The sequence below is a fragment of the Ochotona princeps genome, chromosome 24 (assembly GCF_030435755.1).
Source record: "Ochotona princeps isolate mOchPri1 chromosome 24, mOchPri1.hap1, whole genome shotgun sequence".
NCBI lineage: Eukaryota > Metazoa > Chordata > Mammalia > Lagomorpha > Ochotonidae > Ochotona > Ochotona princeps.
The window spans coordinates 19,482,782-19,510,759 of record NC_080855.1 but is presented as its reverse complement, the minus strand read 5'-3'; the positions used below and the strand labels follow the sequence as shown (position 1 = coordinate 19,510,759).

Below are 27,978 nucleotides of genomic sequence, written 5' to 3'. Positions count from 1 at the left end.
GGAGGTCAGAGACGGCTCAAGAAGGGAAAGGAGAATGACAGTCTCAAAGAACAGGCAGCAAGAGCACACAGGTGGTGTATCAGCTCTGCTCATTAGAGTACCTGCCATTCCCAGCAGCCCACTCTGGCTAAAGCTACTCCACCTTCAGCCACCTACCCAAGCACCAAGCAACACCATGATTTTTTAACTGGGGTGGGAGGAGATGGTTGGCATTGGTGGGCATCACTAACAGAATAAGGATGTAGACCTAGCCCATGAGAGACCCAGGTGTAGACTGACCAATGTTTTGACGTTTCTAGTCAAGACATGTTCAAAGGGTACAATAGTAATAAAGCATATCAGACTGCTTCCACAATTTTAACTAGAAAATATGGAGAACTAACCAGATAGAATCTACATGTATAAACAATACCATCAACACTCTCCAACAAAACTCTCCTTGCTTAAGTTGGCATGAATGAGCATTTGCCAAAAGGCCCAAAGTATCATGAGTAGAAAATGGCGTTACAATAGAACAGTAGTATATAAAGCAAACTTGGTTTAGCAAGGGGATTAGTAAAGAAGAAAAAAGGTCTCATCAAGTGGGAGTATAAAACAGAGCTGGGGGACCACGGCAGTGGCAATGCAGGCTGATCTTTGGCCTGCAGTGCCAGCATCCCACAGGGGTGTCAGATCAAGTCCCAGCTGCTCCACTTTGGATCCAGCTCCCTGCTCAGGACCTGTGAGGGCAGTAGACTCGGGCCTTCCAGCAAGGAGAAACAGTGGAAAGATAGAAAACTTGAGGCTAGATGCTGCTGAGATGGGGACAACAGCAATAACAGTTCTGCAGGAGAAGGAAAGGAAATGACTAATTACTCTCAACACCTCTTCATGTTTCCAATGTATAACTTCTATTCAATTTATAAACATACAAAAGCATCTATAAGCAATAATTACCCTTACTGTTAATCATGAACTCTGGTAAGTCCTACTCCAGTCTATTTCTCTCTCTAGTTTCTACCACTCAAAAAACTATAACTCTTTTATGAGATTACAGCCCACAGATAGAAAAACACTGCTATCATGGGTTTATTTATATTTCAGCTGGCTGGCATCTGGACCTATTCCCTGTTCCTCAATGTAAATATTAGTAGGTGTCCTTTGCATTAGTTGGAATCCTCCCTTTCAACTGATGGTGCAAAGACTCAGTGACAGACAGTTCAGCAACGATTCACAGTAATTCCTAGGAGTCCAATGTTAGCGATAGGATTCTTAGCTGCCTGACCTAAATAGGTATTTTCAGAGGTACAAACCCTGTGGCTGCGGTTCTTGGTTGTCTAATGTCCCTGGGGTAGCTGTACACCTCTTCCTCAACAAATCTGCTTCTCTGCCTGACTGGAATTTGGTTCTGATGCTTGTAACAATAAACTTGACTGAAAAATCTATTTGCAGCCATATCCATAACATTTCTGAGAGTGAGCACATTATCAACGTGGAATCCCAGGCATACTTTCCAGCATCTTGAGTGGATCTCCAGTTGGTTGTTTCTGTTTCAGTCCAATGAGATCAGCTAGAAAATTAGGTGATGGAGGCGGCAAGCGGAATTTCTGAAAAACACATGAACAGGTCTTAACAAAAATGCTTGCAAGAATTTAAGACACAAGGGGATGAAAGATCTGGACTTCCAGTGCTAACTCCCGTGCTATGAGAGGCCTAGATGAATTGTTGGCAATGTAAAACATTTCCCTAACAGGTAAAATTGAAGTCCTATTGACTTTACTAGGTAGGATATAGAGTTAAATGTTTCCCCACTCACTGGGTTGTTGGGGATTTCCCTGCTCACCTAAAACTTCGTTAAAACTTCGCTAAAACTTTTCTATTCTTCAATTGTTAAAATGCAAAGTTCTGTAAAACCATGCTTAATCACTATATACTGCAAAGTTTAAATTGTGGCTTAATTTTCTCCCCAAAAAACTTTATCAATTGGGCCCGGCGGCGTGGTCTAGCGGCTAAAGTCCTCGCCTTGAAAGCCCTGGGATCCCATATGGGCGCCGGTTCTAATCCCGGCAGCTCCACTTCCCATCCAGCTCCCTGCTTGTGGCCTGGGAAAGCAGTTGAGGACGGCCCAATGCATTGGGACCCTGCACCCGCGTGGGAGACCCGGAAGAGGTTCCAGGTTCCCGGCTTCGGATCGGCGCGCATCGGCCCGTTGCGGCTCACTTGGGGAGTGAATCATCGGATGGAAGATCTTCCTCTCTGTCTCTCCTCTGTATATATCTGGCTGTAATAAAATGAATAAATCTTAAAAAAAAAAAAAAAAAAAAAACTTTATCAATTTATGACTGTCAATGCTAAACAAGATGTAACTGCATAGAAACTTTGATGTTAAGTTTGTACTCAGCTGTTATATATGTGATGGATGTTAATGTTGATCCTTCCATTGTTCCTGTGCCACTGTGATCTAGGTTAAACTCAAAAACATGTTACCTTGGGAGAAAAAAATAAAAAAGTTTTATAGCAGCTGGTTGTGTAAATACTAAAATTGAGATGCCAAGGAAGTAATTACAGGATGTGGTTAAGAACTTGCATTTTCTAACATATTGGTCACTCAATGCCATGTTAATTAACTTCATGATACTATTAATTTCGATGTTTCTTCCTGTTGTTGAAGTTGTGTAGTGACATCTCATTGGAGGGGATGATATTCTGCCAGCTCTACTTTCAGACCAAGGATGGTCTCCCAATGAAACTATTGAATTTACCTGGACAATAAGATGCTGGACTCTCCATTGGTCCATACCCGCAATGAAGGAATCATGACTGGATATGATCTGTACTACTGTAACAATGTGGAGGAATTCAATATGGGGGGAGGGCTTGGGGAGAGAAGAGGGAATCTGAGAGCCTAAGAAACTGTGTCATAAAATGATAAAACAATAAATAAATAAACAATGTACTTATTTTTGTGCGAAAAAAAAGAAGTCCTATTTAATATGATTACCTCAAACTTTCTTTGCTTCTTTGATTATACATCATAAATACAGAACAATACACCTTAGTTAAGAAAAATGGCCTATGTTTTTCAAAGTATTCCCATACCTATTCTTTTTTTTTTAGATGTATTTATTTTTTATTTTTTTACTGGAAAGGCAGATTTACAGAAAGAAGGAAACAGAGAGAAAGATACTCCACCCACTGGTTCACTCAAAGTAGCTGCAATGGCCAGAGCTGAGCCAGTCTGAAGCCAGGAGTCAGGAGCTTCTTCAGGGTCTTCTACACGGGTGCAGGATCCCAAAGCTTTTGGTCGTCTTCTACTGCTTTCCCAGGGCAGAAGCAGCGAGCTGGAAGGGAACTGGAGTGGCTGGCATACAAACAGTTGCTCCTACAGGATCCCAGTGCACACAAGGCGAGGACTTTAGCCACTATTATATCTTTGGAGAGCATGCCAGACAGGGCAGGAAACACAACAGGACAAAGACAAGGGGAGCTCTGGCCTCAGGCGTACCTGGTTTACATTTCAATGTCATCATTTACTAGATAACTTGGGCAAATTACTCAGTTTCTTATACAGAAAACAGGATTTTTAAAAGTATCTTCTATATGCCTGTCATGAAAATAGAAGATAAAGTACTCAGAGCCTCAAGCACTCAATAAATGGAGTGCAAAAAAAGATGGCATAGGAAGATCAAACTGAAGTTCACTAATTCAAATGCTTTCCAAAATGTAAAAGGATGAAAAAGGTCAATAGTGATCAAAGAGGCTTTGGAAACCTGGAGTGTGCAGACTTCTAAAGGTAACAGCTGGGTCCAGCATGGTAGCCTAGTGGCTAAAGTTCTTGCTGTGCATGCATCAGGATCCCAAATGGATGCCAGTTCGTGTTCCGGTGGCCCTACTTCCCATCCAGCTCCCTACTTGTGGCCTGAGAAAGCAGTCGAGGATGGCCCAAAATCTTGGGAGCCTACACCTGTGTGGGAAACCTGAACAGGCTTCAGGCTCCTGGCTTCGGATCAGCACAGCTCCGGCTATTGAGGTTGCTTGGGGAGTGATTCAATGGACAGAAGATCTTCCTATCTCTCCTCCTGTTTGTATATCTGACTTTCCAATAAAGAATAAAATAAATTTTTAAAAATAAAAGAAAACAGCTGCTGGGGCCAGCAGTGTAGCATGGTGGGCCAAGCCTCAGCCTGTGGTGCTGGCCTCTCATAAGAGGGCTGGTTTGTGTTCCAGCTCTTCCACTTCGAATCCACCTCCCTGCTAATGGCCTGGCAAAGCAGTGGAAGATGGCATAAGTCCTTGGGTCCCTGCACCCAGGTGGGAGATCAGAGGCAGTTCCTGGCTCCTGACTTCAGATCGGCCCAAATCTGTTATGGCCATTTAGGAAATGTACCAGTGAATGGAAGGTCTATGACTCTCCTGCTCTCTCCGTATCTTTGCTTTTCAAGTAAACAAATAAACCTTAAAAAAAAAAAAAAATAGTCACAACAACAGGTGATATTCTAAGGGTGCCCAATTGTGAGATCTTTTTTTCAAGAAAGGTAGAAAGACAGATTTTATCCAAAATTATAAGTTTAGGGAATACCATTGACCAAACAGTCTCATTAATATTAGATAAAATCAGTCAAAGGAGCTAGAGATTATTCCTGGGAATAAATGTTCTGCCTAGCTTAACAGCAACAGTAGCAGCAACAACAACAACAACAACAAGAAACAAATCTCATCTCAATATGTGAATCTTAGTCCTTTTGGCTTCCTATCCCCATTCCTTGTCCAGGAAGGTTGCTAAGGAGCATGGCCCCGCACACGCACTACTCTCAGCATGGAAGGTTCCAATTCAGCCCCTAAAACACACTCTTCTTGACTTACATGTCCAAATGCCTTTCCAAGATATCCAAACTCCAAATAGAACCTGTAAAATTGTAGCTGACTCATTCCCTGAAGAACAAAAACCACCACACCCTTCAGGTACTTTTGGTGAATAATCTGGCACCATCTGTTGAAAAACCAAACCAACACAGTTAACAGTGACACTCCAAGTCATTTTGCAGTATACAAAATGCAAGGAGGGGGGAGAAAAGCAGTTAAGGTACACTTAATGGAATTAATCAGCCCTGACTAACTGCCTGCACCTAGAAGGCAGATATTACTGCACAAAATTCAAATAAAGATCTCTTAAGCCAAATGTTTGCTGTATTAAAATCAGTTAAATATCAAGTAAAATGTGCTGCATTTAAATTCACTGTCTAACAAAGTTTTTTTAAAAATACAATTGGAGGAGCGGCTGGCACTGTGGCGTATGGGTGACAATTCAAGCTCCTGGTCCTCCACTTTTGGTGGCCTGGAAAAGCAGGGAGAGATGATGCGAGTCCTTGGGACCCCGCAGCCACGTGGGACAATGGGAGGAGGCTCAAGGCTCCTGGCTTCAGGCTCTGGCCTGGCCCACCTTCAGCCATTGTAGCCATCTAGGGAGTGAATCAGCGGAGAGAAAAATCTCTCTGAAATACTGATTTCCAAACAAATCAAGTTTTTAAAGACTCATTTTTTTTTTTATTGCAAAGTCAGAATTACAAAAAGAAATAGAGTCAGAGAGAGAAGATTCTTCCATCCGCGGTTTCACGCCCCAAACTGCTGCACTGGCTGGAGCTTAACCAATCCAAAGCCAGGAGCTTCTTCCAGGTATCCTACATGGGCGCAGGGTCCCAAGGACTTGGGCCATCCCCAGTGTTTTCCCAGGCCACAAACAGGGAGCTGGATGGGAAGTAGAGCAGCCGGGACATAAACCAGCGTCCATATGGGATCCCAACACATGCAAGGTGAGGACTTTAGCCACTAGGCTACCACACTGGGCCCCAAAGAAATGAATTTTGTTTTAAATTGAAAGGCAGAGGGACATAAGGAGAACAAAGAAACAGAGAATCTTCCATCTGTTGGTTCACTCCCAAATGGCCATAAAGGCCAGGGATGGCCCAAGTGAAAGCTGGAAGCCTGGAACTCCATTCAGGTGGATGGCATGTGTTGTTTTCTCAAGCAAATCATAAGCAGAGCAAACAGGACACAAACTAGAAGGATCTGGGAAGTCACTGTGGAGATGGCAGCTTAACTCACTGTGCCACACCACTGGCTCCAATTACACTTTGTTTTAAATCACAACTAAAAATGTATCTTGACAATTGGATGCTGGATTCTTTGCCAATGTCCATGCCTACAATGTCAGAATACGCTTTATAGCAAAATGATGGAATATAATATTGTAATTATATAGGGAAAATCTGTGTAAGGGGGTGGTGGTGGGGAAATGCCAGAGCCTCTGCAACTGTACCATGGAATAATAAAACAAATTAAAAAAAAAAAAAATCAGGGCCCGGGGCAGTAGCCTAGTGACTAAAGTGCTCACCTTGCACACACTGAGATCCCATATCCCAGTTCGTATCCCAGCGGCCCTGCTTCCCATCCAGCCTGCTGCTTGTGACCTGGGAAAGCAGTCAAGGATAGTCCAAAGCCTTGGGTCCCTGCACTAAATGTGGGAGACCTGGAAGAGGCTGCTGGCTCCTAGCTTCAGATCAGCTCAGCTCTGGCTGCTGAGGCTGCTTGGGGAGTGAATTAGCAGACAGAAGATACTCTTCTCAGTCTCTCCTGCTCTACCTGACTTTCCAATAAAAATAAATAAATCTTTTTAAAAAATCAGAACTAAGCTCATTTCACAAAGTTCATGCTCAACATTCTAACCTACTCTACTTTCCTAAACTAGGTAATCAAACAGCTTCAAGAATTTCAATTTTAGATAAATTAACAGGCAGATGGCATTATCTGTTGGTATAGAAGATGGGTTTTTAGGTGTCTAGCCAATTTATAACCTCCCCCAGGGATACACGCATTTGAGAATCTCTTTACTGTTAAATAATACTGACAATATCGGAAATGAAGACTCTCATTGCTGCATATTTGAAAAAGGAAAAAACTGACTGGAATTCTTAACATCATGTTATTTCAACTGGGTGTACAAAACTAAAATACCTACAAAACAGCCAGAGAAATATTGCAATTAAATACAGCAAACCATCAGTACTGACAAAACACTGCCATGCTAGGCTTTCTGAAGGAAACACACACACACACACACACACACACACAAAACACTGCCATGCTGAGCTTTTTGAAGGAAACACACACACACACACACACACACACACACACTCTTGTAGGAATTCACAAACCAAATTGTTGAAAGCCATAATAAGCTAAATAAATAAATAGGATATGTTGCATGGCAAATAATGCCAATAAGCTAAATATGGTCTTTCAGGCACTGCTTTGAAACCTCTGGTCTAGACTTGCTGTTCAAGTTCATGTCATACCTGGGTTTAGAAACACAGGATTTTCCCAGAACTGCATACTTCAGCAATTCAAATAGCTGGCCATAGGTTATCTCACAGTTTTCAGCACACAAAACAGTAGATAAACGAGGCTTCTGCAAACATATATCAAGAAACAGGGAACCATGAGTATCAAAAGCATCAACAAAAGCAAATCATTAATTTAACTTCTGGTTTTCTAAAAAGATTTATATGTCAGGACTGGCACTGTAGCATAGTGGATAAAGGTGTGACCATAACATCAGCATCCCATGAGAACCAATTCGTGTCCCAGCCGTTCCACTTCTGGCCTAGCTTCCTACTAATGGCCTGTGAAAAGCAGTGGAAGACAGTCCAAATGTTTGTGGTCCTGCCATTCATATGGGAGACTTGGAAGAATTTCTTGCCTCTTGGCACAGGCTTGGTTGTTGAGGCCATTTCAGGAGTGAAGGAGAGGATGGAAGATCTTTGTGTTTCTCTCCCTCTGTGTAACTTGACTCTGAAATAAAATTTCAGTAAGCGGGGCCAGTGCTGTGGGAAAGTAAGCTAATCCTCAGCCTGAGGTGCCAGCATCTCACATGGGCATTGGTTCATGTGCTGGCTGCTGCACTTCTGATTCAGCTCCCTGCTTACGGCCTAGGAAAGCAGCAGAGGATGGCTCAAGTTCTTGAGCCTTTGTATCCACACTGGAGATCCAGAAGAAGCTCCTGGCTCCTGGCTTTGGATCAGCTCAGCTTTGGACATTGTAGCCATTTGGGGAGTGAACCAGCAAATGGAAGATCTGTCTCTCCTCCTGTGTTAACTCTGCCTTTCAAATAAAAATGAACCTTTAATTTTTTTTTTCAAAAACAAAAAGCTTATAAACATTATGATGAATATTGTATATCCTATCTAATCATTTTCTGAAGATAAACTCCCAAACGAAAAGAATGTATATATTTCCCATTCGGACAAATACTGATAACCTTAAGAATGCATCAATTTATTTTCATTAACCAACAATGTGTCAGACTGAAAAAGTGGACCTGAGCAATCTAAGGATCTATACAGTTACTAAGTAGCCATGTTTGCCAGGCATGGGATATCAACAGCCTAAATCATGTGAAGAGGGTGTCCTTCAGGGGAAACAGCGCAGAACTAAGGAAGCCCAAGACACTGAGGGGTAGTGCCCATGTGATCATCCACGAAGGGGACAAGGGAGAGCAATGAGGCCCAGCAATGCAGGGGGGCTGCAGTAGCCTGTGGAGTGTTCAGAACTTGAACAGAGGGTGTCGAGTGAGAACCGTGGTTGGAATCTATCACAGGAATGACGATGGCACTCAAAGGAAGGTGACATGGCACAAGCACGAAGTCCAAGCAGGGTGAGAAGTGTGCTGATTAAATATACTGTAGATGACGGAAGTTAGGTTTCTCACTTAGATAAGTTACTAGTATAAACAAAAAAACTAAAATGATCCATGCAGCATTAGATCAGAAAAAGATACTGGTGTGATCAGGGCTTTTAGCATGAGTTAATATAGAAAAAAAAACTTTTAACATTTATTTTTACTGGAAAGGCAGATTTACAGAGAGCATAAGAGACAGAAAGATCTTCCATCTTTTATATATACATGAAGAAAGAAAACACTGAGGAAGAGTCAGGACTGAAGTAGACATGACAACGAAATGTAATACATGGTTATAAATGATACCCTAAGCTGAAGTGCATTATTTGAACAGTTAGAGAAACTTGAGTGGGATCTAAGGATTAGATAGTAGAATATGTTCATATGAACTTAACTAATTTTGGTGGTTAAACTGTGATTATGTATAACTGCAGGAAACACACATTCCAAAACTCAGGAGGGTGAGGACAGAGCATTGTATCACCAGTTAGTTTCAAATGCTGGTGGGAGGTAGTTCTGGGGACCATTCCTGCAACTTTTCTTTAAACTTGAGGCTGCTAAATAATGGAAAAAAAAAAAAAAAAAGATTGCCTATCTCCCTCTTTATACCTCTTGCTACGTTAACCTTTGAAAAACTTTTGGCAATCTGACAGGCAGAAAAAAATCGCTACAATTTCAACTTCATAAAATATTTTCATAGTATCAACCCCCTTCTAATATACTATGTAATGTATATTATTATTATACCTCTCTGTGCATTAGCACATAAGCCCTGCCAGGGCAGTGATCTCTGTTTATTCACTAATATTCACATGGTAGACAATTAAAAAAAAAATCTGATGAAGGGCTGAATTAAGTATATTTAGGCTCAATAAACAGCATGGATGATCAGCCTTTCTCCCTACTGAAATGCAAACAATTTTTGTTTCCTGTACTGAGATATTCCCGAAGCCTAGAACAACTTCCAGGGACAACACCGCAATACCTATTTGTTAAATGAACATTCTTGCCACGTGCCAGGAGATGGCAATTTTAAATCACCAACAAGCCCTGCGGGAAGAGGTAATTATTCGCATGGTACACGTCTGAGAACAGATTCCAGGAACTCACTGGGGTCAGGGAGTCTGTTCTGGCCCCCGAAAACTCCAAAACGCTCGGGGCCACCTTATTCGGGACTCTGCCGCTCACCTTGGCCAGGGACTGCCTCTCCTCGAGTTCCCAATGGCCTCTCATCGCGTCCGCCACCCCCCGAGGCTCGTTCGGGGCCCGCTTCCTCTTCCTGCCGTTTCTGGGAGGCCTCCCGGTCCTGTCCCTTACTGGCTCCATAACGCTGTGGAGAAAGAATCAACTTAGAACGGAGGCAACTCGGACGCCCATATTCCACGACCCCCGGACCTTGTTAAAGGGAAAGCAGCAGGAAACGGACAATCTAGAAGGTCCCACGGACAGCTTGCTCGAGGCTCAGTTTACAGAGTTCCCGCCACCCGCCCACGAAGCGTGGCTGGTGTCCACGATGCCCATCTCAGGCAGCCCAAATGGCTCTAGCCTCGCAGGCTTCTGGGTTCCAATTCGAAACGGCTTCCCAGCCGCGCCAACACGTACCCGCCCACCGGCAAAAAAAAAAAAAAAAAAGAGCGTAGCTCCGCCCCGCGGCTTCCCCGCCAGAAGCCACGCCCCACGCTGCGGAATCCCGGAAACGTCTCCCAGAAAGCCGAGTGGAAAATCGGACGCGCTTCCGCCTCAGCCGCCGCAAACGGCTCCTCCTCAGAACCCGACGCGCGGCTAGTTTGAACCGGCAGGAAGAGAGAAGCGACCGACTTCCGGCGGTTGGTCTGTGAAAAGCAAGGGAGTGCCAGGGATGGCGACGAAGCGGCTGGCGCGGTACGAGGCAGGGTGGTCCGTGAGGAGGTTTTGTGGGGCCGGAGGGAGGAGGGGTCGTCCCTTGGTCAGGCGCTGGCGGCCGCCGCGTTCTCCCGCAGTCTCCGAGACTCGGACCGGTTCTCACGGTCTCAAGCGAAAATGGCCCCTGGGAGAGAACGCGGAGCTCGAACGTCGGAGAGTGGGAGAAGCCCGAGAGGCCGGAGCTCCGGGTTCTAGACTGTTCCTGAGCCAGGGTGTGCGCGTTCTAAGCCTCGAGGCAAGGCGGGGCCTGTGGCTGGTTCCAGAGTCTAGGGTGCGTGCTGCGTGCATCCAGCTGTGCAACCTCGCAGCTTTAAGGAATCACTAAGGTCTTCTGCCAGTGTGCCCCGGGTGGGTTTCAGAAAAGCAGTGGAAAACAGCGAGGGCTTTAGCCCTCACTTTAAAGCTGTGTTTTTGTGTATGTGTGTGCTGAATCCGTTTTTCCTGCACAGAAATGTCAACCTCTTAGCAGGTGGTGATTAAAGAAATCATTCGTTTTAGTTTAGAACCTGCTGTGTAGGTGAGTGGTCGGTAAATGCTAGCTAGTTAAGTCCAAATCCCAGTATTTTCCTCATAACCAAAGCTACCAATGACAGGTGTCTGCCTGGTTGAAGCTGCCTGTTAGCAGTTTGACTCACCTGCGCCTGAGGCCTCAGCCGTCTCTTCCCTTTCTTTGACATACTTACTTTCGGAAGCCTCATAAATTACATTGCAGTGATTTCCAGGATGTCTTGTTTTTTCTTTTTTTTTTTTAAATCCAGTCTTTTTTTTTTTTTTTAAACTCCCAGATCAGGCAGTGCCCGGTGTACTTAGCTATTCAGAACTGTGCTATGAACAAAGCAGGGATTAGAAAAAAGGCAAGGCTTCCACTGCATCCTTACCTCTGTGATCCATTTACCTCCTATCACTGTAAAGGGTAAAATTAGCACAAGTTTGAAAAGACATATGGCACTTATTGCAGGAACCTGTGTCTTTTTTTTTTCCTCCACACAAACTCAGTTATTTCCTCTCAGCATGTAATAAAGGAGGGTTTTGTTCATTTAGTAGCTTGTTTAAAACAGGAGTGTGCATGACTTTATTAAACACATTGCTATTTTGCATTTTTAGGCAGCTTGGCTTAATTAGGAGAAAATCAGTTGCACCAGCAAGCGGAAATCTAGGAAGAAGCAAATTCAGTAAGTAGTGTGCCTGATTTCCTTTACATTTTGTAGCCTTGCACTTTCAAAACCAATAATGTATTAAGAAGCCCTTAATCTTTTGCAGAGCAATTGTTTGATTACTTAATTGTCATCGATTTTGAGTCAACATGCTGGAGTGATGGGAGGCACCATGGTAGCCAGGAAATAAGTAAGTGTGCTGCCAGTAGCTGAAACGGGTCTGGATGAGTCATTTTAACTATAAACATGCCAATAGCTTAAGAAAACAGAGTAGTCTGTGAATGGGTAGTTTAGAGTTAAAATATGTGTATTAAAAAATCTAAGGATTTAAGAAAAAAATCAAAATCTCAGATGTTTAGCGTGTCATTCAAGAGTATAAAATAACTGATTATGTAGAGGCAGTTGTATATAAAAATAATCCATTACATTCAGTTACATAGAAGAAGAAAAAATATTTGTACAAAAAGCACATTTCAGATTCCATATGGTCTTTAGATTTAATAGTGGACGTGCATGTTTAAGTATTCGTAACTTGAGCATTTTGCGTTTTTGGCATAACCGTTACGTCACACTACTTTTGTCATTTTAATGTGCTTTTACTGAAACTGTTTGATAAATGCTGCTATTAGTAAGCTATGTTTAAGCAGATCACAGCAGTAATTTTTAAAGTTACGTATTTGTCAATTGGTGTTTCTTTTTTTTAGTTGAGTTTCCAGCAGTATTGTTGAGCACTTCCACTGGAGAAATTGAATCTGAGTTCCATGTATACGTTCAACCTCAGGAACATCCAATACTTTCTGAATTTTGCAAGGAACTGACAGGCATACAGCAGGTTTGACACAATTTTAAAAATTCAGTTATCAGCTTCAAAAATAAAGTAAAAGCTACATACCATTTGAAACCAGATTTATCTTCTGTTACAGGGAATAAAGACATAATAACAATTCTAAAATCTTTACAAACTAAAAATACTAGTCTCATGAAATTAATTTCAAATTTGTTTTGTTGAAGGCGTGTTGTACAGGAGTTCAGACATCACTCCCAACACAGCATCCTGTATCAGGGTGAGGGTCGAATTCCCAGCTTCTCTGCTTCAGATCCAGATCCTCATTATGTGCATGGGACGTGGCAGAGGATGACCTGAATACGTGGGGTCCCTGCCACCCACATGAGAGATCCAGATAAAGTTGATTTTGGTCTTACCCTGCACTGACTGTTGTGGCCACTTGGAGAGTGAACCAGCAATTCCCCTCCCCCCCCCCCCCCCCCCCCCCGCCTTAGGAAAGATTTACAGAAAGAAGGAGAGTCACAGAAAGATCTTCTGTCTGCTGCTTCATTCTGGGATTGGCCAAAACTGAGTCGATCCAGAGCCAGGAGCCTGCTCTGGGTCTCCCACATGAATGCGAGGTCCCAAGGCTTTGGGGCACTTAAACTGCTTTCCCAGGCCACAAGCTGGGAGCTGGGTGGGAAGAGGAGCAGCTGGGACATGAACTGGTGCCCATGTGGGATGTTGCCATGTGCAACACAAGGATTTATTAAGCCACTGAGCCATCACACCAGACTGCACCACTTTTTTAGAAGTAAATCTTGTAGAAATTAAGTGATTCAAATACATCTTTATTGTCAGTCTGGATTTAATGATTATATTTCTGTGCAATATTATGTTTATCAACCTAGTTAGGGTCTACTCATGTTATTTCTGTCCTATGTATTCATTTGTCCATCCTTCCTTCCTTTCTTCCTTTCCTTGCTAAGCAGATTTACAGATGGGAGACAGAGAAAAAGATGTTCCATCTGCTTGCAACAACCAGAACTGAGCCAATCCAAAGTTAGGACCTTCTTCCTGGTCTCCCACTGGCTGCAGAGGCCCAGGAACTTGAATCATCCTCTGCTGCTTTCCCAGTCCACCAACAGGGTGCTGGATTAGAAATGGGACAACCAGAGCACAAACTGACACCCATATGGGATGCTGGCACTTGAAGATGGGGAATTAGCCTACTGAGCTTCGGTGACAGCCCCACTCCTATGGCTTTTAACATTACTAGATAAACTCTTGGCCATTTAGAGCCTTTTCTTTATTATGTGCCCTGATGAGACCTTTCTTGTAATACATGCTAAATAGTTCTAGAATTTGATCAGTGACTTTAGATTTTGTGAATCTCTCCAGGTTCAAGTTGATGAAGGAGTCCCTCTGAAGATTTGCTTATCTCAATTCTGTAAATGGATTCATAAGATTCAGCAACAGAAGAAAATTATTTTTACTACTGGGACTTCAGAGCCTTCTACTTCAGAAGTAAAATCTTGTACCTTTGTTACGTGGTCAGGTAAAAAGTTATGCCTAGCAATAAGTGGGTATCATTACCATTTTAATTCTTCTAATGTTATACTTATGAACTAGAATGTTAACCATCTAGGGAAGAAAAAAAAATCACATACCTAGAGGTTGTTAATCAAGAAAGTAAAATCATTCATATTTTCTAAATTATTATTCTTGAATATCTTAAAGTTAGCTTTAGCTGTAAGACTTTCTGTTCTTCAGAATCAAAGTAGATGATACAGAAAAAGCAAATCTTGTTATGTTGTTGTCCGTGGCATTGAATAAAACATCCAGATTCAACCTGCATCCTTTGCTTTAGTGCTTTGACTTCAAGAAAAAAAAAAAAAAAGGACTGTTTAGTCTTTCCGTGGCTGTGCTATGCTGTTGCCATTAATGCTCATTAATAGCACTACTGCTCCATTGGCAGTGAATCATGGACATATTTGCTTTCTGGTTGCTGTAATTTGGTTTCTAAATGACATTAGTAAACTTCCTTAGAAATAATATATACAGCTTGTAATCTAACACTTTCCTGAAATAAGGTATTATTGAATCATTAAGAAATGATTTTGAAACAGTCACCAACCTGATTTAATAATTATACAAAATGCATCATTAGTAGTTATTAGCAAAGCAGTAACTGTTCTGTTTTATATCATCTAACATTCTGTTTATATATGATGTTTGGCATAAGAAAACAATGTCAGCATTGTTGACTGTTCTGTTTTGGTGTATTTGACACAGACTGGGACTTAGGGGTTTGTCTGGAGTATGAGTGTAAGAGAAAACAGCTGCTAAAACCCATATTCTTAAATTCTTGGATTGATCTCAGAGCAACTTACAAGGTAAGAATCAGCATGGTGGCATGTTTACTTTCCTTCGAAGTTTCGTCCCAGCCATAGGCTTGGGTTTCTACTGATAAGATATTTTCTGAGGTTGGGCATTTAGCACAATGAATAAGACACTGCTTAGGATCTCCACATCCAGTATTGGAGTGCCTGAGTTCAAGTCTCAGCTCTACTTCTGATTCCAGCTTCTTTCGAATGTGCACCCTGGGTGATAGCTCTAGAATTTGGGTCCTTGCCACCCATGTGGGAGACTTGGATTGAATTCTTAGCTTTTGGTGTTGGCCTGGTCGAGCCCAGCTGTTATAAGCAGTTGGAGAGTGAACCAATGAATGGGAGATTGATTTCTTTCTGCCTTTTGAATTAATTATATATATATATATTTGTTCACATAAATATTTCTGAAAGTATTAAAAAATGACGTATTTCCAGCCTAATGAAAGTAAAAATTTAAGTAGTCGGTACATAGTCTTTTAAATACTAATCATTCCTTTTCTGCTGTGTCATCTTTTGTTTGATTAGCTTTTCTATAGGAGAAAGCCAAAGGGTCTAAGTGGTGCCTTGAAGGAAGTGGGAATAGAATTCTCAGGAAGAGAACATTCTGGTTAGTATAAATTTTAAATAATTTTATTATATTAATCTTTCATATTAACCTCATTTTTGGCAGTTTCGTTAATCAGAAATATTCATCTATGTAGAGAAAGTTCCTGATCTATAACAGTTCAAGTCTGCAATTAGCACTTTGATAATCTATTATAGGATAAAGACTGCCATCTGGTGGAGGCTTTCTGTTTGCTAAAAACAATTAGCCAAGGTCCCAGCACGATAGCCTAGTGGCTAAAGTCCTCTCCTTGCACACACCTGGATCCCATATGGGTGTCAGTTTTAATCCGGGCAGTCCTACTTCCCATCCAGCTCTTTGCTTGTGGCCTGGGAATGCAGGTTGGCCCAAAGCCTTGGGACCCTACACCCGCGGAAACTTAGAAGAAGCTCCTGGCTCTTTGCTTCAGCTCAACTCATCTCTCTTGCAGCTACTTGGGGAGTGAATCAGTGGACAAAAGATCTTCTCCTCTTCTCTGTAAATCTGAGTTTACAATAAAAAATAAATAAAGCTTTAAAAAAAATTCTAAATTAGCCAAAGAAAATGCAGTGTCTAATTGGTACAGTGGACTAGTGAAAAAATAGAACAACACTATTAGATTATTCATAAATCATGGTCCCTAAAGGTTGTTGGTCACACTTTGGGAACTGACAATTTTTCACATCCTTCTTTGCACATATGGGACATATTTTATTGGTAAAGCTGCCCCAGCATTGTGATTATTGTTAGTAAATGATTGTAAAACTAACAGTATAACCCAGATTCTTGAAGTGGTGATATTTTATGTTATAATTACTAAATTCGCTGTTTGATTCAGGGTTGGATGATGCTCGGAACACTGCCCTTCTTGCCTGGAAAATGATCAGAGATGGTTGCCTAATGAAAATCACAAGGTCATTGAACAAGGTTAGTGACATCTTATCTTTTGATTCTGTCATCTACTCCAGAAGCAGTTGTAGGTTCATCAAAATGTAGATTTCATGTGTACAGGTGTTTATAAATCAGTGATATTTTTCTTATTTGTCACATCTGTAATGTATGCTGAAGAAAGTATGAGCGCAGTTTGTAAAGCTATTGGATTTATCTGTGGAATCATAGGTTCCCACTGAGAAGAATCCCAACATTCTGACCAGAAATTTGAATATAAATCAAGTTGAAGAAACCTCTTCCTGCAATGTTAATATCCAGAGGCCCAGCATATGTGATAGGGAGCCTAAAAATACCATAAATTCTTGTGAAAAAGTTCAAATGAGGTCAGTTTGTATGAATTCTCCTAAGAAGTTATTAGAGCAGGATCACTCCAAACAGAAGAACAACGTAAAAACCGGTTTTCACAACGTCAAAAGTTGCTTCTCTCTTGTGAATGCCAAACCTTCTACTTCTCTGGAGCAGCTGTCATCTCCTACCTTGAATTCATCTGTCCATTTACAGAAGCAAAGAAAAAATGACCATCTTGCATCTAATACCAAATCTAAGTCTTTAACAACCAGTTCAGAATTAGTACTTGTTCCTACCACCATTCCATCTGTTAATCATGGCTCTGACATGGAAATGAGTCCTACTCCTGACTGTTTACCTGTGTTGACTGACTGGGAGGATGTAATTTTACTGCCAGCATCTCAGCCTGATCAAAATGTAGATTGTATACCTTCCAATAGTGACTCACATATGTCTTTTAGTTCTGGAGAAAGATCAGTGGTTTTCGAAGAACCAGAAATGCTAAGCTGTGAAAACTTGGAAGACATAGAGGAAACTCCTCAAAAGTTTGAGACCTCCAAATCAGTTGTATACAAGAGTCCACACACGACTATTTATAATGTAAAACAAAGCAGAGATCTAGGCTCAAATGTTTCTGCCTTTAAGATACCCGGACACAAATCAAGTACCTTCAATACAGTTACTGCCAATGCATCTCGTGCTTCAGTTTTGGGAAAACATCCTCTTCACTTAGGTGGTAACAAAAGGAAGCCATTTAGTCCCCCAACTTTCCTATCAGCAAAAAAACAGAACTTTACTATCCATGAAGAAAAGGCTACATCATCTGATTGCTCTGTAGTAAGAAATTCTTCCCGGCAAATTCTCTCCCCTGTATTAACGCCTACAGTTAACTCACGAGAGCCTTGGAAGAATGGGAAAATGACACCTCCCTTATGCAAGTGTGGCCGAAGAGCTAAGAGACTTGTTGTTTCTAATAATGGACCAAACCATGGAAAAGTCTTCTATTGTTGTCCTATTGGGAAATACCACGAAAACAGAAAGTGTTGTGGTTATTTCAAATGGGAACAAACTCTTCAGAAGGAAAAAGCCAACAGCATGGTTCTGTCTCATTCCACAGGGCAGCTTGTTTTTAATTCTCCAGAAATAAACCGTATCTCTGACAGAAATTTTACTATTAAAAATAGTTTGAAACTAAGGCCTTCAATGAGGAGCTGATAGACTTCATAGCCAAACTTTAATGCGATTTTTAGTGCAGAAAAGATTTTAAGAACATGTTTAAGCTCTCTAGACTACACTAAGACTATTACACACACACATAAATTCAATCAGAAAAGATAAATTTCATCACCTTACGCTTGAATTATCTTTTGTCTAATATTTGTACTCTGTTGTTCAAACATGAATCCTCATTGTTCCTTAAATTCTCAAATATGAATATTCTGATAATGTCTTATCCTACTTATGTCTTATATATTATTGTTGAAATTATATGTTGTTGAAGAACCACAGATGAAGCATTGTGTAAATTATTAGGTTAAATGTAATTAACAACAATAGTATGTGACATCCTCCATTTATAGTTAGACGTTGAGACAAATATTTAAACTCTTTTTTTTTAAGATTTATTTATTTGAAAATCAGAGCTATAGCAAATGAAAGAAAAAGATCCTTCATCCATTGGTTTACTCCCCAAATGGCTGCAATGACTGAGGCGGGGCCAGGCTGAAAGCTGGAAACAGGAGACTCTTCCAGGTCTCCTACATGAACAGGAGGGGCCCATACACTTCAGCCATACTGCACTGGCTTTTCCAGACCACCAGCAAGGAGCTGAATCAAAAATGGAACACCAGGGACATGAATCAACACTTATTTGGGATGTCAGCTTTGCAGTCAGCGACTTCACTTGCTGTGCCACGAGCTAGCCTCTAAACTATTTTTAAGTTATTTGAGTGAAAACGTGAGTGATATAAATCCCTAGTCCATTTTATGGAAGAAACTTGCACTTTAAATTATTCTGATACTTTTTATTTTTTGAAAAGTCTTAAGAGTTGTTTGGTTTTATTTCATGGTTGAAGTTTGGTTCTGGTTTTATATATCAATATTTAGAATTTATTCAGCTCATATTTGCAAAACAATGTGGCAAATATTTGTTCAGAGTTGTTTCTATATACTTACACACATTTCTCAACAGTTAAGGAAAGAATATTATCAAATTACAGAAACATTAACACTCATGGAGAATAATTTACTGAATGGTTTATTTCAAAATTCAACCTTTAATGTAACCACAAGATTTTTAGAACAATTTATAAACTTATTACCACATTTTGTATCACCACTGTGTAATTTTGTGACTTCTGCAAATTTATAAATACCATGTTTGGACACTGTATTAATGGAATGATTTTAAATTGTTTTCCACTCTTTCTTCCTTAGTTCATTTCTTTTTATCTTCCCACTGATAGTCTTTGGCAGCTCTTGAATAAATTCTACCTGTTGGTATCAAGGGGAAGAAAATTACCCAGAAGATTTCCCTGTTAGATAAGGCCAGCTATATAGTAGTTTGGGCTTCATTTATTTATTTGTTTTAATGAATTAAGATAATTGAAAGATTAGGCCTTAGCCTGAGTTTTTGATGCAAGCAAAAAGAGAAATGGGTATTATTTAGGAAAATTCTCTTGATGTTTAGCATTTAATGCAAGTCCAGTGACCCAAATGACTAGATGCATTAAATTAGGAGTTTCATTTTAATTTCAAAGTTTCTAGTTGGTGTCCAAATATTATTAATTGACAATATTTGGCATAGTTTGCTTGATATTTCATTAAGAAGAAAAAATATATCACTCATAGTTTCTAGAACACAGAAAATGCTTGTCACAGGATGCTTACCTTTCTGGGGTATTTATAGGGTGCTGTGGTTTGTTTTACATGCTCCTGAATCTCCTTTTTCAATTGTTCTTGATCATGTGACTTGTATTCAGGGTTCAGAACAATGAAAGCCTTTACTACCTGTAATAAATATTTGAAACACCAGGAAGATGAATTGTGTGTTTTTCTTTTTTTTTTTTTTTAAAGATTTATTCATTTTATTACAGCCAGATATACACAGAGGAGGAGAGACAGAGAGGAAGATCTTCCACCCGATGATTCACTCCCCAAGTGAGCCGCAACGGGCCGATGCGCGCCGATCCGATGCCGGGAACCTGGAACCTCTTCCGGGTCTCCCACGCAGGTGCAGTGTCCCAATGCATTGGGCTGTCCTCAACTGCTTTCCCAGGCCACAAGCAGGGAGCTGGATGGGAAGTGGAGCTGCCGGGATTAGAACCGGCGCCCATATGGGATCCCGGGGCTTTCAAGGCGAGGACTTTAGCCGCTAGGCTACGCCGGACCCGAATTGTGTATTTTTCTTGAAGAATGTCTTCTTGCTTTCTCTAACTGGGAATCTTAAGTGCATGGTCAGGTGGGTCAGAGTGTTTAACATAATTTGATCCCAGCTCTGTGCTCTTAATACAGCCAGTTGATTTCCACACCTCCTCGTGTGTATTTAGTATAAGAGGAGTTCTGGGAATCCATCTAACTACATCTTGAAATCTGCTTTCCAGCCTGGTTCTGTTGTTTGTGCGTTTGACTTACTGCCTGTACGTCGTTCTGTAAAGTTTCCTCTTGTGTAACGACCAAACCTGTTTTTAGCCTAGCTTCTGGAGCTTCTCCCTCAGTGTTGCTGTTATAAGCAGTAGTCTCCCCGTTGAAAGGAACAGTTCACCGAGACCATGCTTTCTTTAGACAAGGTTCTCATGATGCCAGCAACCTCTTGACTATGGAGGAAGGGCAAAAATGGTAGTGGTTTTGCTTTTAAACTGACCAAAGAAAGACTTCATCATTTTATATTCTCAGACTCAAAATTTATCCTTTGAAATGTTTTAGGTAATCCAGCTTAGGGTTTGGGGACTTTTTAATTTCTCCTTGGAAGGGCAGATTTTACAGAGAGGAGAGACAGAGAAAGATCTTCCATTCACTAGTTCACTCCTCAAGCGGCCACAACATTTGGAACTGAGCTGATCTGAGCCGGGAGTTTCTTCAGTCTCCCCCGTGAGTACAGGGTCCCAAGAATTTGGGCCATCCTCTGCTGCTTTAATTGGCCACAGGGAGTGGGCTGCATGGAAAATGGAGCAGCCAGGACACGAACTGGCACCCATATGGGATCTCAGCGATGCAAGGAGAGGATTTAGCTGTTAGGCCATTGCACCCAGGCTGGAGTTTTGGGACTTTAAATGGAGAAGAAAGACAGGCCCATCCTCCCTTTTAGCTTTTCAGATGTGTATCTTGGAGCCTGATGCAATGGCTCACTGGCTAAATCCTCACCTTGCAAGCGCCAGAATCCCCTATGGGCACCAGTTCATGTGCCGGCTGCTCCACTTCCCATCCAAATGTGTATTTGGAATCTACCATGTTCTCTCCTGGAACACTGTCATTCTTTATCTCATCTAGAGGCATGACTCTGACTCAGCTAGAATATACCAGATGACCAGCCCAGAGTTTGCCATGGAATAATGCTTCCCTGTAGGCATAGTTCCAAGATAGCCCTCGTGGCTCTTTTTTATGATTAAACATCCTGTACTTAAGTGACTGAAAGATTAGGTTTTCAAATATATACTTATTTACTTGAAAGACAAGAGAGAAGGGCCCAGCGGCGTGGCCTAGCGGCTAAAGTCCTCGCCTTGAACGTGCCCCGGGATCCCATATGGGCGCCGGTTCTAATCCCAGCAGCTCCACTTCCCATCCAGCTCCCTGCTTGTGGCCTGGGAAAGCAGTTGAGGACGGCCCAAAGCCTTGGGACGCCGCACCCGCGTGGGAGACCTGGAAGAGGTAACAGGTTCCCGGCTTCGGGTCGGTGCGCACTGGCTGTTGCGGCTCACTTGGGGAGTGCAGCATCGGACGGAAGATCTTCTCTCTGTCTCTCCTCCTCTGTGTATATCTGGCTGTAATAAAATGAATAAATCTTTTTAAAAAAAAGAGAGAAAGAAAGGGAGCCAGATCTTCCTGCTGATTTCACTCCAAATTTTTGCAACTGCTGGTCAGGCCAAAACCAAGAGTGTAGAACTCCATATGAAGCTCCCATGGATGGCAGTAGCCCCCAAGTATTTAGGCCGTCTTCTGCATTCCTAAGCACATTAGCACGGGGTTAGACCAGAAATGGAACATCTAGGACTTCACTGATGTTCATGGAATGCCAGTGTCATAGGCAACAGCTTAATCTTTGTGTCATGACACCAACAGCAAGCGAAAGCTTATTGAAATGAAAGATTCATGTGTCTAGCTTAAAAATAAGCTGGTAGGGCCAACACTGGCACAGTAGGATGAATAGCTGCCTGTGATGTCATCATTCCATATTAGAGTGTACAAGTTGGAGTCCCAACTGCTCTATACCTCATCTTGCTTCCTGTTCCTGTACTTGGGAAGGCAATAAAGGATGACCCAACTTCCTGGACTCCTGCCACCCTTGTGGGAGACCGGAATGGAGTTCCTAGCTCCTATTTTGGGCCTGTCCCAACACCTGGTGATTGCAGACATCCAGCCTTTAAGATAGTGAACAGGTGGTTGGAAGATCTCTCCCATCATCCCCGTGTGTATCTCCCTTTTTCCATTGCTCTACTTTTCAAATAATTTTTTCTTACATTTTTTATTTTTATTGGTAAAGCAGATTTACATAGAAGAGAGACCTCTATTTAAATCTTTCATTCGCTGGTTCACTCCCCAAATTGCCACAACAGCCAGAGTTGAGCCGATCGAAAGCCAGGACCCAGGAGCTTCTTCCAGGTCTCCTATATGGATGCAAAGTCCTAAGGCTTTGAGCCATCCTCTTCTGCCGTCCCAGGACATAAGCAGGGAGCTGGATGGGAAATGGAGCAGCAGGTACACAAATGGGTGCCCATAAGGGATACTAGCACTTAGAGGTAAAGAATTAGCCAATTTAGCCATTGCACCAGCCCAAATGAATAACTTCTTAAAATTAAGGTTAGCTGATAGTATTAGAAATTTTGTAAAGTTAAAAAATGCAACAGTGTTTAAGAAAAGCAAATATGAAAATGCACAAAAGAATATTATATATGGTAGGTGGATGAAATTGATCAGTACTTGGAATTTTGTCCTCATACCTTCATTTTATCTGTCTGGTAATTTTCCTGAAGTGACCTGACAAGACCTGATTTGAGGAAAGGCTCAACCCAGCTAGAAAAAGTCCACTCCCAGGAACAAAGCTGTCTGTGACATGCGCCAGACCATCATTTGTGCATGGACATTTGACTTGAGAAATACCTGTATCTTCTGCCAGGAAAAGGTGCAGTCCACTAATGTTGGGAAAATACTCAAGTTTTCTGCTTTATTCTGGCTAACCAACACCTCAGAGATGTGTGGGTACATTTGTTCACATCAGCCCTTTGCTCTCTTAAAACACTGGAATAGCAAGTGACTGCCAAGCCAACCATGGTCCTGAAGGCTCAGTCTTCAAATGACTTTATTAAAGCAGGTGTTAGGTTGTGTACAGTTTTTAGTTAAGATATATCAGTTATTTTACCTCTCCCCTGATGGGGTCTGGGCTGCTCACAACAGCTGACTCTGCGACTGAAGGATGCTCAGCCAGGGCACTCTCTACCTCAAATGGTCCAATTCTGTACCTGGAGAATAAATGACACCACAAGAGTTCACACAGGTTCACTCCAGAATGCTGATGGTCAGTTAACACAGACATATGTACAGATGGAACAGACTATTACCCAGAGGATAATATGACATCATCTGATCTTGCAACAAACCAGAAATATCCATCTTCATCCATATAACCTCTGTCTCCAGTGATATAGAAATTGCCTCGGAGAGTGGAAGATGTTTTTGAAGGATTATCCTGCAAAACAAATAGCATTTTTCAGTATTACTGGGAGTGTTAATTCTTCAGTGAGCTTTATATTTTGTTGAAGGAAAAAGAGACACATTAGAATGAACAAGAGCCAAAAGTGTAAAACACAGATAAAAATGACAGCCTGCAGTGGCCCAGCATCAGAAGAATAGACTATAAGACTAAGCACACTTTCACCTTGAGAATTTGCTTAGATGGAGCATAAAATATTTCAGGAGCAGAGAGCTCAGAAGGTTAGGCTATATGAAGTCTTTCACTAAGTAGTACTGGTAAATGAGAGAAGTGCAGTACTCAGGATTAAAAGAGAACACACCTAATTATTCCAAGAGTACTTTGTTTTTCACAAAGGCACAGGACTGCCCCCTGAAACTCCAGCATAAGAAGGGCATTAATTGAAATAGTGTTATTTACCACAAGAAGTCCATTGACAGGTAGAATCTGGAAGTGTTGATATAAACTTTATGTGGACATCACAATTGGAGATGGAAGTATGCTTGCTGAGAATAAGGGAATTGGAAAATCTCTAGTGAGAGGAGTTAATCTCACTGCCCATCCCATTTTCCTATCTCTCCCAGGGAGGAATATGCATGGTCCTGTTTGGCTATCAGTGGATGTTAAGATTGCCTGGGTGTTAAGAGGCTTTCACAGGCCTAGAGCAGTTACATAGCCAGCCTACTCTTTTAGCAGGCATTTGGTGGTTTCTTCAAGTCCCAATCTGTTCAGGACAACAAATCTCTCAAGAAAGGATCGAGTAGAGCTGGAGTTGTGATTCAGCAAGTTAAGCAGCTGCCTGCAACAGCTGTATACCATGGGTGCTGGCGTCCCATTCGAGTGCTGGGTGAGTCCTGGCTGTTTTGCTTCTATGCTCCCTGCTAATGAACGTGCCTGGGAAAGCAGCAGAGAGTGGCTTTGCCATTTGGGAGACCCAGGTAGAACTTGGCCTCTGGCTGGGGCCTAGCCCAGTCCTGGCTATTGCAGCCATTTGAGGAGTGTGCTACTGAATATAAGATCAGCTCTCTCTCTCTCTTTTTCTTTCTCTGTAACTATCTTTCAAGTGGATACATTAAAATAAAAAAGAGAAAGAGCGGATCAAGTATATTGTAGGTATACTTGTAACTACCCTTGTGATGATTAAGGATAGTTGCCAAGCACTTTTGAGAAATAAATAGAAGATAAGGTATTATTTTAGTAAGTCTCTTACTATATAATGAGTGAAAAGGCCAAATGGTCGGTTAGGTATAACTTGAATTCCAATGTCTCCTTCTTGTCCAGGAGGTAGAACATTACCATTTGCATCTAAAATCTAGGATTAAAAAAAAACTAATTTGAGTATTTGAGAGAATTTTAACTTTGTATGTTTTATTTTGCTTTATGCGAAAATAGACATCAAAAACATTTCAGATATACTTTAAACTTTTTCTTTTCTTTTTTGTTAGATCTTCCATCCCTTGACTAACTCCCCAAGCGACCACAACGGCTGGAGCTGTGCCAATTTGAAGCCAGGAGCCCGGAGCCTCCTCTTGGTCTTCCACATGGGTGCAGGCTCCCAAGCCTTTAGTCCATGCTTGACTGCTTTCCCAGGCCACAAGCAGGGAGCTGGATGGGAACTGGGGCTGCCAGGATAAGAACTGGCACCCATTTGGGATCCCAGTGTGTGCGAGGCAAGGACTTTAGCCGCTAGGCTACCCTGCCGGGCCCTATACTTTAAACTTCGAAGATATATTTATTTAAATCCTTCAAGCTACTAAAATCTGAAAGAATTAAATTGTCTTAAAAATCTTGTCTAGCAACAATTACATTTTGCTGATTGTCTTTGAAACAATATTGACATAAGAGTAGAAGAGACACTTTATAGTATACAGTTTTACAACAGATGTTATTATTTAACGATATTATCTTTATAATATTTTTCTCAATATCTTCATTAGTAGTTTTAAATTCTTTGACTACACAACATTAAAAAAATCTACTTCTGGGGGCCCGGCGGCGTGGCCTAGCGGCTAAAGTCCTCACCTTGAAAGCCCCGGGATCCCATATGGGCGCCGGTTCTAATCCCAGCAGCTCCACTTCCCATCCAGCTCCCTGCTTGTGGCCTGGGAAAGCGGTTGAGGACGGCCCAATGCATTGGGACACTGCACCTGCGTGGGAGACCGGAAGAGGTTCCAGGTTCCCGGCATCGGATCGGCGCGCACTGGCCCGTTGCGGCTCACTTGGGGAGTGAATCATCGGGTGGAAGATCTTCCTCTCTGTCTCTCCTCCTCTGTGTATATCTGGCTGTAATAAAATGAATAAATCTTTAAAAAAAAAAAAAGAAAAAATCTACTCTGGGCCCGGCGTTGTGGCCTACTGGCTAAAGTTCTCGCCTTGAATGCACCAGGATCCCATATGGGCGCCGGTTCTAATCCCATTGACCCTGCTTCTCATCCAGCTCCCTGCTTGTGGCCTGGGAAAGCAGTCGAGGATGGCCCATAGTCTTGGGATGCTGCACCCGCGTGGGAGACCTAGAGGAAGTTCCAGGCTCCTGGCTTCAGATTAGTTCAGCACCCCGTTACGTTCACTTGGGGATTGAACCATCATACGAAAGATCTTCCTCTCTGTCTCTCCCCCTCTCTGTATATCTTACTGGCTTTGCAATAAAAATAAATAAGTCTTGAAAAAAATCTACCGAAGCACATATTCATAGAAAAAGTGGAATGTTCTCTGAGGTAGTGATGCAGAAGCCAAAGTTCTGCTCTCTTACCCTCTCGCTAATCCTCATGGGTCCCTGAAATGCCTGTTAGTGGTCGTTACTCATCAAGCAGTTATTGCATGCTAAGTAGAAAATGCTAGAGCTCTGAGTACTTCGTATTTATTATCGTACAATAATCTTGTCTGCTTAGAACTGTTATATGAATGAAGAAAATATGAAGAAGTTTAATTAACAGTACATGATTAAGCTGGAATTCAGAGCTCAGCTGTAGATTAAAGCCTGCATTTCTAATCATTACCCTTTTCTGTGCAATGTCTTCAGGTTTAATAGAATCTTTAAAATTGAATTCGTCAGGTTGATTCTTGTATGCTTTCTGCTTTACATGACTTTAAGTATCAAACTCAACCTTTATATACATCCACTAGGTACTTGCAAACATGAAAGTATCACTTGCATACAGAGTAAGTGTAATACTTACCAAGCTCTTTCCAGAAGGAAAGGGGGCTTATGTTCCAAAAGCAGCAGAATCTAAATGTGCAAATTTTGCTTTTAAGTTCCTGAAAATAAAAAACTCCCAACCCAGCCATCCAAAGAAATATTTGGCTCTAGATATTAAACAATTATTGATGAAACAAATAGGCTATTCTTTAATAGGACAAATGGATAAAATCTTCTGCCTGAGGAAAAATCACATTCCTTGTTGTTCAGGGATATTAAAATATCTCAGCATGGAAATTAGGAACCTTGGGCCTTGGAACTGTAGGAATCTGATATTCAACTGTCTAGAACACAGATGCCAAAACAGTATTGCAAATGCTTTCAGCTGAATAGCAAGAGGCCCTGTGATACAGTCCTCAGGAAGGTGAAGGCAGCAATGGTGAGGTGGAGATGGGAGCGGAGTACTGTTTTCCTTTCATCCACATCACTTTTGTAAAGATCACTGTTCCAGAAAAACCTCTGGGCTTTAGTTAGTGGGGAAAAGGCTAGATTGCATTCCAGTTGGGATCACCACAAACGCTTGTGAGACTGATGGCTCTAGCATGTTAGGATTGTTACTAAGTAGGGAGAGACAAAAAGAACACAGCTGTGTGAGATGGCAGTTTACCTGCAATGCAGATCTGATCATATGTAATTATTACTGATCCTTTCTCCTAACTAATGCTACCCATTAGCCAATCAACTATTAAATAGATGTACAGATTGGCACTAGGGCTCCTCTGCCTTTTTTTCTTACATGATTTTCAAAGGAGAATGTGAGAGGGACATGAGCAATCACAGCACCTACATTTGAAACCCACATTATGTGCCAGACTTTCTGCTATGCTCTTCCAGTCCTCACAGGAAGTCTGTGAGGTCAGACCTGTTGTTATTAGGGTCATCACCCATTATTGTTTGCCTGAGACTGAGGCTTTTGTTGGGGAGCAGTCTGTAAGAGGTGGATAAGGAGGGAGAGTGCTGTCGCTACTCTAAACTGTAGCCTCTTCTGATCTCCATGATCCCTTGGAGGACCTGATCTTCCTCTGTAAAAAGGGCAGTGTGGTGGTATGGTTAAGAATACCAATACTGGGCCCGGCGGCGTGGCCTAGCGGCTAAAGTCCTCACCTTGAAAGCCCCGGGATCCCATAT

At 41.8% G+C, this 27,978-nt stretch overlaps 3 protein-coding genes across 8 annotated transcripts in view; 1 reads left to right on the top strand and 2 right to left on the bottom strand.

Annotated features, from left to right (window-relative positions):
• The window catches only part of REXO5 (RNA exonuclease 5), a 30,487-nt gene extending 20,136 nt beyond the window's left edge, over positions 1 to 10,351 (bottom strand). The window contains exons 1-4 of one of the 2 annotated variants that reach the window (XM_058681046.1): positions 9,902 to 10,351; positions 7,332 to 7,444; positions 4,843 to 4,969; positions 1,490 to 1,586 (exon numbers count right to left, since the gene is read on the bottom strand). In XM_058681046.1, coding sequence (XP_058537029.1) covers positions 1,490 to 1,586; positions 4,843 to 4,969; positions 7,332 to 7,444; positions 9,902 to 10,039 — 475 coding nt within the window. In that variant the 5' untranslated portion in view covers positions 10,040 to 10,351. Of the gene's footprint in view, positions 1 to 1,489; positions 1,587 to 4,842; positions 4,970 to 7,331; positions 7,445 to 9,901 lie in introns of those variants that run through there. The other variant, XM_058681045.1, reaches the window with a different exon arrangement.
• Positions 9,930 to 27,978, top strand: part of ERI2 (ERI1 exoribonuclease family member 2) — a 51,563-nt gene continuing 33,514 nt past the window's right edge. The window contains exons 1-10 of one of the 4 annotated variants that reach the window (XR_009247603.1): positions 9,930 to 10,045; positions 10,421 to 10,594; positions 11,720 to 11,787; positions 11,876 to 11,959; positions 12,474 to 12,601; positions 13,937 to 14,093; positions 14,831 to 14,931; positions 15,454 to 15,535; positions 16,350 to 16,438; positions 22,939 to 23,087. Coding sequence is in view for 2 of the 4 variants with exons in the window: in XM_004586799.2 (XP_004586856.2) it covers positions 10,572 to 10,594; positions 11,720 to 11,787; positions 11,876 to 11,959; positions 12,474 to 12,601; positions 13,937 to 14,093; positions 14,831 to 14,931; positions 15,454 to 15,535; positions 16,350 to 16,438; positions 16,631 to 17,965 (2,067 nt within the window). In the remaining 2 variants the exon portion in view is untranslated. Of the gene's footprint in view, positions 10,046 to 10,420; positions 10,595 to 11,719; positions 11,788 to 11,875; positions 11,960 to 12,473; positions 12,602 to 13,936; positions 14,094 to 14,830; positions 14,932 to 15,453; positions 15,536 to 16,349; positions 16,439 to 16,630; positions 19,803 to 22,938; positions 23,448 to 27,978 lie in introns of those variants that run through there. The other 3 variants (XM_058681044.1, XM_004586799.2, XR_009247602.1) reach the window with 3 other exon arrangements.
• ACSM3 (acyl-CoA synthetase medium chain family member 3) overlaps positions 18,993 to 27,978 on the bottom strand; it is a 26,745-nt gene continuing 17,759 nt past the window's right edge. The window contains exons 10-14 of one of the 2 annotated variants that reach the window (XM_004586798.3): positions 24,865 to 24,966; positions 23,524 to 23,651; positions 23,325 to 23,424; positions 19,640 to 19,759; positions 18,993 to 19,243 (exon numbers count right to left, since the gene is read on the bottom strand). In XM_004586798.3, the coding sequence (XP_004586855.2) occupies positions 19,157 to 19,243; positions 19,640 to 19,759; positions 23,325 to 23,424; positions 23,524 to 23,651; positions 24,865 to 24,966 (537 nt within the window). In that variant the 3' untranslated portion in view covers positions 18,993 to 19,156. The remainder of the gene's footprint in view (positions 19,244 to 19,639; positions 19,760 to 23,324; positions 23,425 to 23,523; positions 23,652 to 24,864; positions 24,967 to 27,978) is intronic. The other variant, XM_012927497.2, reaches the window with a different exon arrangement.